Source organism: Paralichthys olivaceus, chromosome 18 (genome assembly GCF_024713975.1).
Source record: "Paralichthys olivaceus isolate ysfri-2021 chromosome 18, ASM2471397v2, whole genome shotgun sequence".
NCBI lineage: Eukaryota > Metazoa > Chordata > Actinopteri > Pleuronectiformes > Paralichthyidae > Paralichthys > Paralichthys olivaceus.
Genome location: NC_091110.1, coordinates 18593987 through 18608274, shown reverse-complemented (window position 1 = coordinate 18608274; position 14288 = coordinate 18593987). Strand labels below are relative to the sequence as shown.

Below are 14288 nucleotides of genomic sequence, written 5' to 3'. Positions count from 1 at the left end.
GTAATAAATGTCGATTTCTATACATTTCCAGTTAATTTTCCAGCCCCACAAACACCAGAGCACCAGCTCAGCAGCTGAGGTCCAGATGTGCAGCGGTGGGTTCTGTTGTGATGTGTATGAGCGGAGCAGGGAGACGGGAGGTGAAGCAGACAGACGGCTCGTGACCAGCTGGTAACGTCGAGACAGACAGGCAGGCGCTTCTTCACCGCGGCTGTCAGCACCATGTTCTGCTGTGTGTCCTCTGGGGGCCCAGGACTCGTCTTCCACTCACATCCTGGATGTGTGAAAAACTCAATCCCAGCCCGCGGCCCCCAGCTGGGGAGGGTCGCAGTAATTAAACCACATCACTCACGAGGAAGCTGCGATTCTTCACGTCTCTGTTATTCCTTCTGTTGTTCTGCACATTTCCAGTTCGTCCGTCCATCTTTCCTTTAAACAAGATAATAAATGCTTTTTCTCAACATGTGAAGGAGACTCAAGCAGACTCAAGAGAAATGTGAAACTGAAGCAAAGAGCTAAAAGTGGCTAAAGCTAAAGTATCAAAATGAAAAACGATCTCCGCTCACACAAGCGATTACGCTCAGGTTAGCTTAGCTTAGCACGAGGGAACTTGGTAAACCGATTCTTGGTTCTGTCCACAGATTGTAAATAAAAGGTGGACGATGCGTCTCGACTTCCTCCCGATGTCCAGAAATACATCCGGGACTCGTGGCCGCCATCTCGCGCCGGCGAAGTCATGTGGGATCGAGATCTCACCAATACAAAGCAACTTAAAATAAGAGAAACCATTTCACGTGTGTTTTGATATTTTAGTTTCTCCCTACAAATTAGGAGGCGGAGTTTATGACCCATACCGCAGCCAGCCGCCGTTAACTGATCACATGTCGTCCTGCATGAGTTCTTTATTTTTTTAGGAGCATTAATAGAAGCGCATGTTGCTTTTTGTGGCCTGTGACGGACGACATGAATCACTCTCGTATCTCTGTCTCACTCCGCCATTGTTTCTTCAGGGTTGAATAAGTTCAGCTTCTATTTATATTCCAGTGATGGAGGCGGAATCACAGAGGAGATGCTATGTCTGATCTCGTGATTACGTGAATTTGCTCGTTTATGTTTAATAGTAATCACACACGTGTTTTGTTTTGTTTGTGACAACGTTGAATCGTGAAACGTATTTTTCTTTTTCTATTTTCTTTTGTTATTTGAGTTGTTTGACTCACATTTTAATGATACCTGTGTGTGTGTGTGTGTGTGTGTGTGTGTGTGTGTGTGTGTGTGTGTGTGTGTGTGTGTGTGTGTGTGTGTGTGTGTGACAGACGATAGCATCACCCTCCGTATTTCCTGTGCCAGCGTCTGGCGCCCACATGGACATATTGTGGTGATGATAAAGGGATATTAAAACTCATAGCTGCTTCTTCTGCCTGCCCAACTGTCTGTCTACACACACACAGACACACACACAGACACACACACACACACACTACATGTGTGCACTTAGCAGAACAAAGTGAGTTATTGATTGTGGAGGACATAAACACAGCACCGACGGATGATTCATGTTTTGATATCCTCTCTTCATTCTGTCTTCGGGTCACGGTGGCTTTATTTGCTGTGAACAGAATATTTTCCAGTCACAGGTTTGACTCTCAAAGTTTCATAAATCAAAGTGTGGAGATGTCTGAGCTGTAAATTTGGCCCAGTTATGTCAGGGGGTTGTCAGTTTCTTCAGCGCCATCTTGGTTTTTTTGAAACCAGCCCCCCCCCCCCCCCCAACTTCAACTGCACGTCATGTGGAAAAGTAACGCAAGAATAAACGCGTGTTAATCCACCTCTGCAGAGCCGGTGCATTAAATCTGTGCAAAACAATATTTCCTTTATCTTTCTTTTCTTTAAACACACACTCTCGTCCCAGCAGACCGATTTCACGCTTAATGATATTACCCATAAAGCCACAGATGAGCTTTATCAGTTACCATGCCAACAGGTAACCAGGGAGCAATAAGCAACCGTTCTTATTTTCCACTTTTTCATTGTGCGTTGTGTTTTTTGCGATTGCTCTTATTTGCAGAACAGACGTCAGTGCACGCGTCCCTCCACATAAAAGCTATTGAGCCCCTGAGTATTTTCTGCCTGCTGTGTCTCCCCTCCGTACTTAACTAAGAGGTTTGAGAATCAGACCCATTTGGGACGTTATGAATAATTTCATTTATACTCTAATGCATTTGAAAAAAACGTCATGAATACAGTAAACAAGACGAAGGGGGCAGGTTTCCTCTCTGAGTGGGTGGAGACACCAGGACAAGATGAAATTAACTGTGCCTTCAGATAAAAGATCGAAATCAGACGCAAAATCCCACAAGAATGAGAAACAAACCACAGGATCAACAAACAGACAAGAAGCGACCATATAGTGGATCTTGTGGTCCTTATGTTCCAGAAGCTGCTTGTCATGTTATGTGATGTATATGTTTTATAAGCTGGTTTTTATTAAATGACCTTCGATGCTTTTACTGTCATCTGTTGGTTTGTTTGTTTTTCAGCAGGAATACTAAAAAAACTACTAAATCAATTTCTAAATGGTTTTAATTCGGTGAAGGATGAGGTATGTGGGTGTGAGCTCCTCTCCGAGCGCCCTTTTAGTTTAATGCATCGTTTTTTTTTTGTAGAAGCCTGAAGCATCTGCAGCGTCACCGTTGTTCCTACAAATGAAGCATCGATAGAAAACGAATTGAAAACAGTTCAGTGTGAATCTCAGGAGCCTGGTGACTGACTTCTTTCAGATACTTGAAGATCAGTTTCAGTCTTGTGTTGTTTTATTCTCCCCGCGAGTGGGAGCACTTTAGATTGCGGAGACGTTTGCATATTATCTTTACATCATCTCATCAAACTGATTCATGTGCAGGTATGTGTCTCTCTAAGATTCCAGATCAAATTAAAGTCCTCCCTGTTCCTGGATCGCTTCACACTCTATCTCTCCATATTAATTCTTACTTTGATATTCCTCCTCCTCCTCCTCCTCCTCCTCCTCCTCCCGTTCTTGTTGACCTCTCTCCTGCATCGTCCATCTTTCTCTCCCCCCCCCCCCTCCTGCATGTCATCCATCTCTCTCTCTTTTGCCTGGAGCATGTTTTCTTTCTGTTTCAGTGGAGCACTTAAGTCTACCCTACTGTGTGCAGCCTGTAATGAGGACTGCCAGCTGTGGCTCAATGGCTAGTGCACGCGGACACACACACACACACACACACACACACACACACACACACACACACACACACACACACACACATACATACGTACGTACAAGGGCCAGCCACAGTCACTTCTCCACTTCTAGGTAAAAGCAGATATAAATGGCACATGATGTAATCAGCTACATATGCGACCAGCGTATGGTATGAGTGTGTGTCTGTGTCAGTGTGTGTGTGTGTGTCTGTGTGTGTGTGCAAATTGAATACAGTTGTGTTTTTGAGAGAAAGAAAAGACGTCATCGTCGGCTCTGGTAGACGGAGATAATAACAGAAATGCATATGTTGCAGTGAAACAGTAAAATATTGATGATGTTAATGTGTGTGTTTCCAGAATCTTGGCCACGGTGGGTTCAGACTTCGACCTGAGAACACTGCGGGCGGTCCGAGTGCTGAGACCCCTGAAACTTGTATCAGGAATCCCAAGTAAGTGACTCTACCGACATTTGAACATGTTTCCTGTTTATATTTTAATGCCTCAACAAACAAACAAATGATTTCCAGGACAACAAAGCTCTGACTCTCTCTCCGCTCCCCTCTTCCTCCCCTCTTCCTCCCCTCTTCCTCCCCTCTCCCTCGTCTCTCAGGCCTCCAGGTGGTCCTGAAGTCCATAATGAAAGCCATGGTTCCTCTGCTTCAGATCGGCCTGCTGCTCTTCTTCGCCATCGTCATGTTTGCCATCATCGGGGTGGAGTTCTACATGGGCAAGTTCCACACCACCTGCTTCAGGACCGACACCGGTGAGAGCAACAGCTTGTCTTTCATTATCCGCCGAGTCGATGCCAGGAAAACTTTTCTCCTCTTAGGGCAGCGATCGTGTGTTAGTCACGGCCGAGAACAAACTGTATATTACATTACATTTTAATGCAGTTGCCCATAAATGATTCATAACTTCTGTATGTACGTGTAGCTGCACGTCCGCAGCGGCCGGTGTTCTTATATCAACATGAGAAACAAGAGCACAGCAGAATGTCTGACAGCCGTTTTTCACATCCCGGTTTTGATGAATGGAAATATTCTCAATCTTCAGGTTTTGATCGAGGGCCTCGGCTGTGACTCGATACAGATTATTATGTGTTCGGCCTCCTGATCGAACGCTAACTCAGACGCTGTTAATGAGTTTGCGGTCGGCTTGTTCATCTTTGTCCGACATCAGACGTTTGTGCTCGTGAGGATATTGCAGCAATAAAACCTGATAGGACATTTTGATGTGAGTTGGAGCTAAAATAAGTTTTATGTACTTCATCATGTATATTTTGCATTACTGCTCCATTTATAGGAATTACTTCAAAAATGTTAATGCCCTGCAACAAAACTCTATCGTATATTGCTCCTGAGATTTCTTAATATTTAATTTCCCTGAAAAGGTTTGTGCATTTAGGACCTAATAATTATATCTGATTATTTTACTAGTTAATTTTACTCACCATTAATTGATTGGCATATTAAATGTAATTGCATTTTAAATCACAGGTAAACATACAAGGAGAAAATATGGAAAAATCATGCAAATCTAGTAAAAGGGTGCTGGATCAACAAAATATCACAGAACTTAAATAAAAATCCTGATAACAGGTAGAGAACAGGTTGTTTGGCTGAAGTAACTCATTGTGTAACGTAGTGACAGAAATTATGAGGTTTTAATTCCCACTGCTGGTGTCAGAGAGGGTGAAGATGTGACTTGAGGGTTTTTTCACTTGGTGTGTGTGTCTGTGTGTGTGTGTGTGAGTGTGTGTGTGAGTGTGTGTCAGGCTGCTCGTCGTGGTGTGAGCTGCTGTGACAGCCTGTTAATGTACAGTATGTGTGTTCTGGGTTATTTTAGTCCCAGAGACGCAGCACGGCTCCATTACTCTGAGCGGTGCTGGTGATAACGTTGTAAACTCGCCCTGTTGTCGTGTTGTTTCAGTTTTTGTGCGTGAGCGACGGGCAGGTAGCACGGCAGACTCACTCGTGTCACATGTTCGAGTATGTGTTCTCTCATGTGTTCGCTGCTGTGAAAAACTTTTAGGATTGAAAAGCAAAAAAAAATGCTCTGACATAAGCAGATGCCCAACGAGCACACACTCTGCTCATCGCACACACAGGCCGGCAGCAGTAATGACAGTGAAATTGCCTAATTAGTGACTAATGGTGGCGGTACAAAGGGGCAGGGGTTCGAAGTAGCTCGTGTGGTCGAGCGGGGGAAGGCGGCAGCAGCAGAGCTTGGCAGGACACGGCGTCTGAGGATTGGATGGATCAGGCGTCCCCGGTTTGGGCTCCAGACAGGACGGAGACTAAGCCCGGACGTGGTGGGTGGCAAGTGGAGTCAGCAGCAGGATTAATGTGGTAGACAGAAAGAAATGGCAAAGACTGAAGGGACGAGCCGGTGGTTAGATACCGGAGGAGGTGGCGCGGTTGATAAGGGGATGATTTACAGTGATGCAGGTGGGCCTGTGTTAGCCACGCCCGGCCCGGTGGTCTCACACACACACACACACACGGTGAGGACGAGGAGGAGGCAGCCTCACAGGAGCAGCTCCCAGTAAAAGATGATGGAGATGTAGAGGCCGGCTGACGCAGCACCTGTCCGTACGTGGGAGACGCTGCATCGTGCAGGACTGACACCAGAGATATGTCGGCTGTGCAAAATGGCTCCGCAAATCATCGTTAAAACTTGGCACAGCCTGTGATCGGAGCTGGTTCCCGTATGAAACGCTGGGTGCACGAGGCATCTGTTCTGTACTCAGCAGATTTATTCATTATCCTGGTCCTGGACTGCTGACATATGTGCCTGCACATCCTTTACACAGACTCTCAGCAGCCTCCACATTAGCCTGGAGAACTCAAGCACAGAACACATCTTGTGTAATCCCAACACACACACACACACACACACACACACTAAGACGACTAAAGCTGCGAGCACTTTCTGTCCTGGTCATAGACTCGTCCGCGTCCGATCGCACGGTGACTTTGCATCATGAAATCCAACAGGAGACCACGAGTTCCCCCGATAACAGAAATATCCATAACTCACTCTTTTCCTTTGTCTTGTGCTCAGGGGAGAAAGCAGCGGATTGGCCGTGCGGCCTGGAGCCTCCGGCCAGGACGTGTCCCAACGGGACGCAGTGCAGAGAATACTGGACCGGACCCAACTTCGGTATCACCAACTTCGACAACATCCTGTTTGCGGTGCTCACTGTGTTCCAGTGCATCACCATGGAGGGCTGGGTGGAGATCCTCTACAGCGTGAGTCTGTACTCCAGATTGTGGAGTGTCTGTGAGTCTGTCTGTCCCCCGCGTGTTTTTCATCAACTTCTCAAATCTACGATCTTTTCTTGGAGTAATTATATTATTATATCTTGGTTGTGTGTGTGTGTGTGTGTGTGTGTGTGTGTGTGTGTGTGTGTGTGTGTGTGTGTGTATATATGTATAACCTGCAGCAGAGATGGTGAACAGGTGAAGTCCCACCGCAGGTTGTCAGGTTGTCAGTTCCGTTTCTGGATGAGTGGTGAGGAAGTAACAGTGACACAGGGGACACATTGTTCCTGTCCGCTGTCAGTGTCCACGGAGCAATGCAGCGAATACAAATGAGCATATAAGTTTATTTTTTTAAAAAGAAAAGAATATTTCATTACTTTAACAGGAAGTTACATCAGATGCATGTGTTGTTTTGCAGATTTTAAATAGTTTCCATAATTTCCTTTAAGTTGCTTTGGTTTAAAGTCCCTTTAAAGGCTCCTGGTGCAGTTAAGTTAATATTATATTATTATATTATAATATTATATTAAGTTGTCTGCACACGTTAATAAACAACTGGTTTGTTTGGATGTTTGACCAGCAGCTGCTTCCTGCTGACATTTCCTGATCGATTCCATGTTGGTTGAAGTTTTCCTTATAATGCACCAAACACAAATCACAAAAACACTGTGTTACGACTAAATATGTGTATTCACATGTCTCAATATTTGAAGCTCTGGACTCTGATGTGTGTTACACATCTGGGTCACTGGTACGACCCTCCGCCCTCCAGCTGTTGAAGTTTTCACTACTTTTTCTCTCTTTCAAGTGTCTGCACCTCTCCGGTTTTTCAGGGCAGCTGAAAGCACGACGACGCCTTTTTAAAAAACGGAACACTTAAGAAATAAGAATCCCTAAAGGACGAGAGACGTCCAGTCAAGCGGAACTAAGACATGGCAACGTGTCTAGACCGATCCCACAATGGCGCTCTGACTCAGAGCTGCATGTTTTTTTAACGAAATGATGAAAAATCAAACGCACGCCTCATGAAATCTGCCAAATGAGAAAATACACAGTGGATTCAGATAATAGTCAGACCCCTCCGCACTTTAGTGTGGTGTAGATGTGATTGATTTCATTTTTATTTGAAGCATTTGTTGCATTAATTCTTTATTTCTTTCTTGCTTTCCGTCTTTGCTCCTCTCCTCCTTTTATTCCCCACCATTTATTCCGTCCGTCCGTCTCCTCCCTTTGTCTCTCGGCCCCGTGTTTTCCTCTCCCGGGAGACGTGGCGGTACATTTTGAGCCACTCACACAGCCATGTTTTCTCTTTCCTCCTCTTCCTCTCCATCTTCCTCGTCGTTTCACTCCAATCGTCTCCCGTCGCTTCTCCCGGCTCATTATCCTAAGCGCTGGAGACCTGCGTACGCCGCTGTGATCTGAGAAATTTCTCTCAGTCGGAGCTTTTTCTTTGTATTTGGCTCTTTTCCTTCTAACTCATTTCTTTTGATCCTCCCGGTTATTTTTATTTCTGGCTTATTGTGTCTTTCCTGACCGTATTTCTTGCTGCCCACCTATCTCAGTATTTCTCTTTTCACTTTCCTCCCTGTTAGAGCTGTTCTTAAACCTGCTGACCTGCCCACCTACACCTCAAAATATATATGTTTCATATCCTGCACTTTGGGGAATGCCTCACTAACTCAAGTCAGAAAAACAAGCAAGAAGGAAGAACATTTTCATTGCAGAATGGGTAGTAACGTTATTATTTCCTCCAAAGAGGTTATGTTGTCATTTGTTTAATTTCAGGGTGGACGGAGACGTCAGTTTTTTGACGTTTACTCCGATTTCCTCGAGACAAATTCATGGATCTAGATAAAGAAGATCAGGGATATCTAGAGGACTGATATCTATGAGTTTGTTTAACATGTCTGTGCTCTGCTGGTTGTTTTCACCTTTTTTAAAATGCCTGAACCTCATCTGAGCTCCACAAGTTCTCCCTAAAGCTTCGGCTCAGCACGAGGAGAGATCATGACGACGATGCAGAAGAAAAAGAGCCATAGGTGTGTTTGTGTGGATGCAGCGGAGCATGCAGGGAATAATATCTGGAGTCTACACATGTAGATGCACTCTCGGTTGCAGATGTGTGGGGGGGGGGGGGGGCTCTATTCTGTGGATTATATACTTTCCTGTAACCCGGCGTTCACCTCGCAGATTGATGACTGTGCTACCTCAGCCCTGAGGGGGATCGTTTCGACCCTCCTCTCTAATGGTGCAAAAGAAAAGATCACCTCCCCCATCCTCCCCCTTCATAACCATCTTTCCTCCCCCCCACCCCGCCCTCTCTCACTCACCTCAGACCCTCAGCCCCCCCCCGGGGAGGCCACACAGCAGCAGCCCGTGGTCTGATGTGAAGAAATGAAACGCTGCTGTCCTCCGTGTTATTCTTCAGTTATTTACAACGAGGGCGTGTTCCCGGTGACGCTGTGACATCACTTCAGAGACGGAGAAGATGAAATAAAACCGGGGGGGGGGGGGTGAAAGAAGCGAGATTTGTTCATCATGAAGATTTAATATTTGAGAGACTTTCATGTGTGTGATGCAAACTCAGTGTAAAGGCACAAAAAAGACTGCGATTAACACTTATTACATTTCAATGACACCACTTCCTTAAGAAGAAGAAGAAGAAGAAGAAGAGGAGGTCACCAGCAAGAAAATGATGAAGAATCTGCATCTGACTCAACTTTTGCAATATGTAATGCAACATCATCAGACAAGGCTCTGATCTGGGAAATCAGTCGCCTGCTTTTCAGTCAGAGCGTCCACACTGGCTCACGTGCAGGTGTCGGGTTTCTCGTCTAGTTTCGTGGTTAACGCATTTTTTTGTTATTATTATAATTGCAGGAATGGAAATCGCAGTAATCCCGTTGACATGAATGGGTCGGCGTTGAGTGAAGTGAGCGAAACCTGCAGAGGACAAAATGTCACCAAACTGAGTCGACGCTCCTCCTTGATGTTTTAATCATGAGGAAAAGGCAACAGAGTCCAAATGAAGGGAGATTTAAGCTTATGCTAATGACGGTGATGCTGCCAGCCGCTGCAGAGCCGCCGCTTTCCACTTGAGCGGAATATCCTCCCATCAGTGTCGTCTTTAGCGGCTAAACCACACGGTGGATGCTACTGATATACAACTTCTAGAGCGTCGGAGGCCAGATTACACGTCCAGAAGTTTAAATTACGCAAGCAGAGAAAAATAATGAGCATTATCCTTCCATATGACTCTGTCATTCCCTCCCTCCCCAACATCCACTAAGTTTCTCTTTCGCCGTCTCAAGGTTAAAACTCTGTATTAATTTCCTCACTGTAAATAAATCATCTGCATTGCTTCTTGTTCCCAACAGAACATGTGTTTTATCTCTCTGCAGCCCGACACATGTTCACCTTCATTTTCCCTTCAGATCCCGTGTTCGATACCGTTGCCGTGTTATCAGCGTCCAGCAGCAGCTCAGATCTGACTCCCAGATTCTGACGTCTTTCAGTTGCTGAGTCTCTGCGTCCCGCTGTGGTCAAAGGTGGCGTCCCTGTAGGAATAAAAAAGGATTTTTTGCTAAGGTTAGAAAAATGTTTGTAACGCTTCTTTCGTAAGCGTCGCTGGACGGCGTGCGTGTAACATTAAAAATTAGTGATAAAGGAAATACGTTAAAGATAACATCATCATTTTTAAAAAAATCCGTAACACCATGACAGTGATTCTTTGCTTTAGCTCCGAGCCAGTCAGCGGGAAGTGACTGTGCTGCAGCAGCTGCAGGGCGTGTGGGTGGTTTCCTCAGCGTTGATAATGTGGAAATCTTCATTTCATGCACCGTGACTTTATTACACTTCCTGTCTCTTCTACTGACCCAGTGGCCGCCATCGGGTTGGAAGCTCCCTTAATTACCTCCGCTGTGTCATGTTCTGGCTTCACACTTTAACAAATGTGCACATCGCTTCGTATTAAATCTGCCTCCATTTGAATTGTGTCTTTGTAAAGAAAGTCGGCACAATTTTTCTGCTGTGACGTCGAAGAAATCTCAAATAACTATTACTGTTATCAGTAATTTTCCACAACGGGGAACTAGCGTTATACCCAGAGAATGTGGATGCCGTGTGATTGACAGCTGGGTGCAATCGGCGTCCTCCAAATATGGTTACATCTGGTTTTAAAAAACGTCGCTGGACACGATGTCAAGCTAGAGGCTTCAGAACGGCAGCTCACAAACCAATGGGAGATGTCACAGTGACGTTGGGTTGCAGTTTAATGTGTGTGTATTTGTGTGTGTGTGTGTGTGCATCTTTTCCTCTCACTTCATTAGAGCCGTGTGAGTCGCTGAGGCGGCTGCACCTTGACCTTGTCAGAGCGCTCGTCAAATCCTTGTAAAAATAGAGCAGCGCAGAGAGACGGTTACACATCGTGAGGACGATCAGTCACGACTGTGTGTGAATTCTGTAATTACTGCATCTCGCTGAGGCAATGATGTGGAAGCAAAGACACCGAAGTTAAGTGTGTAAATGCATCCCAGGAGCACATGCTCTTTTTTTTTTTTTTTTATACTGTGCAAAGAAAATCAGAATTCACTGACAAGTCCTGAAGGAAAGGTTGTCGACGCCTGGTGGGATTCAACCCTACCGATAATCACAGGGGTTCAGAGCTGAAACATGGCGTCCAACATGATAAATAAGACTTTTGTCTCCCATACCAGGTGGAAAGTAGAGAAGGACAAATTTGTGGAGTCGAATAAATGAAGTTTTGATTCTGAGGTCTGTGGAATCAGCGCGCCGAAATCTTTTGTGTCATCGTCCAGCGTGTTGTCCTGTGTCTCAGCTAGATCTTCTCCTAAAAATCGGTTAATATGTCTGTGGTCTGCAACCATTTAAAAAAAAAAAGGATAACATCTGAAAATCCTACAGTGAATCATAATGTGTCAAAAAGCCAAAAGCTAAACCTCCGTGTGGAATGAAATCTCTTAGGAACTGAAGTAATTTATCCTTTTAAAGTGAAAATATAGATGAAGCAGCGCCGAGATAAGAGCCTCGAATCTAATTTAACAGGAAACTCTTATGATGAGTTGATATATAATTCATCTTCTTCTTCCAGCAGCTCTGTGGAGACCTCGTGCTCCCGAGCTGCAGAGCTCAGTCTGCTCCTTGTGGATGTTTCAGGTCTGTGAGGAGCTGTGGGATTGATTCAGAGTGGATGTCTTCATCACAGCAGGGTTTCCATGCCATCGCTGTGTGTGTGTGTGTGTGTGTGTGTGTATGTGTGTGTGCGTGTGCACGTGCTGTCAGCGCTGTAAGCTCAGAGTGGGTGTTCACTGTCACACTGGAAACCGCACGATGCTCGGCTCTGAGTTATTTGGCAGCTTTTTGCTTCTCTCCTCTCCGGTGGTTCAGAGGCAGAGATGACTCATGGGAATAACAGAGGTGGAATAACCAAATGAAGTAAACTTACATAAAGTCCTCGAGCGGAGGATCGGAGTTGTTACGCAGCACGGAGGCTCGGTTTTCACTCACACTTGTATTTGTTTGGTTTGAATGAATTTTAATATCTCGAAATGACTCAACAGATTTCGGCAGCACATCCTGCGGGGTTTTCTCTAAATGCTTCTTACACCACAGATGTGAGATAGATCCCGTCACTGATTCCATGGAATGTGGCCAATTACTCCTAATTCAGCCAAATTAAGATGAAGCGAAAACCTCAGGGTCTGATATCACCACCTGCAGATAGAAGATTCTTCATCAGAGTCTGACGGCTGCTCAGACTTCATCGCTGATCGAGCTGCAGACTTTCTCTCGAAATATGACTTCGTCTCTGGGATTACTTTGGCTTCACTTCTGGATGGAGGAGTCTCTTAGTTGTTTCTTGAGACTTTGCATCATTTTACGTTCTTACCAGAGAGAATTTAGAAGTTTAAACAAAATGAAAACCTTTAAAACGTTGATTGTTTCGTGCTCGTTTACCCCAGGGGGTTGTGGGAGTCAGCCCCCTCCGTGCGGCCTGTCAGCAGGGGGACCGACCTGCGGACCGACGGTAATTGAACAGTAATAATTTGGGATAAATATTCATCAGTTTGGTTTTTTCCGAACCAACTTTACCATCATTTGCTTTTTTAGTCATTAATCGTTTCTTCATTTCATTTTTTTGATAATCTTTCTGAATAAACAGCCTTTTTTTTCTTGTTGCATTTAAATCTCCATGTTATTTAGTTTTTCTTCCATCATCACGTGACACTTTAACAACATATGGCATCATTACAAGAAGCTTCCTGAAGGCAACAGTGTGCATCAGCAGTTTTTTTTATAATCAATCACATTCATGTAGCCAGTGGCCTTGATTTGCCATATGCCTCGTATCTTCTGTGCTGTGGGGCTCATGTCAGTGCATGGCTCCACACACATTGTGCTTAAAGGTGGGGTAACAATGAGAAAATCGGATTTATTTTGTTTTGCTCCTGTGCATTAACCTCGTCCAATCCCTTAAAATCGGAGTAAACCAGCAGCTCTGGGCGGTTCAGGGTTCCACCTTGAGACCTCGCCGTGTTTCAGAGTCTGAAAAATGTTTGCACAAGCTCGCCTGAGCTCAGCTCGTGTGCCTGAGCTGTCAGCTAAGAATTAAGGCCGTGTCAACAGGAGAGAAGTCTTCCCTCCTCACCAGCTGACTCTGGGACTGAAAGCTGACGCAACACACTTCATTTTCAGCCCCCGGCTCAGCAGAGAGAGAGAGAGAAGCATCGCTGTGTCTGCTGCAAACAGAGAAGAGCTGCAAGCTGTCAGAGATGCTAAGTTGATAAATTTAAGAAAAGCAAAACTAACTTTAAATAGAGCAGGGCCATACCATTACTTTTTAAAGCATCAGAGTCGTGAAGCTGCGTCACCGCTGCTGCACAAAGAGCTGCTCACCTGTCTGAAGCTCGACTCAGACACTGAACCTGGAACTGGAGAATCACTTGAAGTGACGATTTATTGTCAGAACGTCACAGTCGAGCCACAGACAGAGACTCAGTGATTTCTGGAATTATTAGATAGATATAAAAAGTCTAAAAGGGTATTTTCATTTATTTTATGATTTATTCATTAAATTCATTGTCTTTCTGTCATTATAGTAAATTCAAATCTAATGTTCATTCTCCTTTTAGCTCCATTTTGGTCTCTACCTACTGTTTTTAATTAAAACAGCTTTAAAAGCTTCCACTCGGTGGAACTCCGTTGTTGTTTTCTCATCTGACCTTCGCAGAGGAAACAGATGTTGAACAAGTTGAACTGAACCGATCGGAGACGGCGTTCGTGTGAAACATTTACACGAGATGATGAGACAGTCATGAGATGTTGGACGTGTCGGGAGAAAGTGAAGCTTCTGCCAGCCATTTATTCCGATGTGTGGGCTGCTGCTTCTCTGACAGCTGAGGCCGAGGCCGTGCTACTGTGTGTGTGTGCGTGTGTGCGTGTGTGTGTGTGTGTGTGTGTGTGTGTGTGTGTGTGTGTGTGTGTGTGTGTGTGTGTGTGTGTGTGTTATTATCTCACATACCCGGGTACATCATATAGATCTCCAGTCTGCTTATTCAGCCGCCCTGAACCTCCCATCACAATTACAGCCAGCGTGCGGCAGCGCATCAACACTGGCGTCTGCAAAATGTCACCGTGCTTCACACGGCCCGTCAGTCCGCAGGTCGCTCCCCTGCTAACAGGCCGCCGCGTGGGCGCCACCGATCAAACACAGAGGGCGCCGACTCCCACAACCCCCTGGGGGGGAAACGAGCATGAGCATTCAGCACTGTTGAAGTCGGTCCA

The 14288-nt window shown here is 45.3% G+C and overlaps 1 protein-coding gene across 8 annotated transcripts in view; it reads left to right on the top strand.

Annotated features, from left to right (window-relative positions):
• cacna1bb (calcium channel, voltage-dependent, N type, alpha 1B subunit, b) overlaps positions 1-14288 on the top strand; it is an 87420-nt gene that overhangs the window by 28977 nt on the left and 44155 nt on the right. For all 8 annotated transcript variants that reach the window (XM_069514109.1, XM_069514112.1, XM_069514108.1 and 5 more), the window contains 3 exons: positions 3580-3671; positions 3833-3985; positions 6286-6473. In XM_069514109.1, the coding sequence (XP_069370210.1) occupies positions 3580-3671; positions 3833-3985; positions 6286-6473 (433 nt within the window). The remainder of the gene's footprint in view (positions 1-3579; positions 3672-3832; positions 3986-6285; positions 6474-14288) is intronic.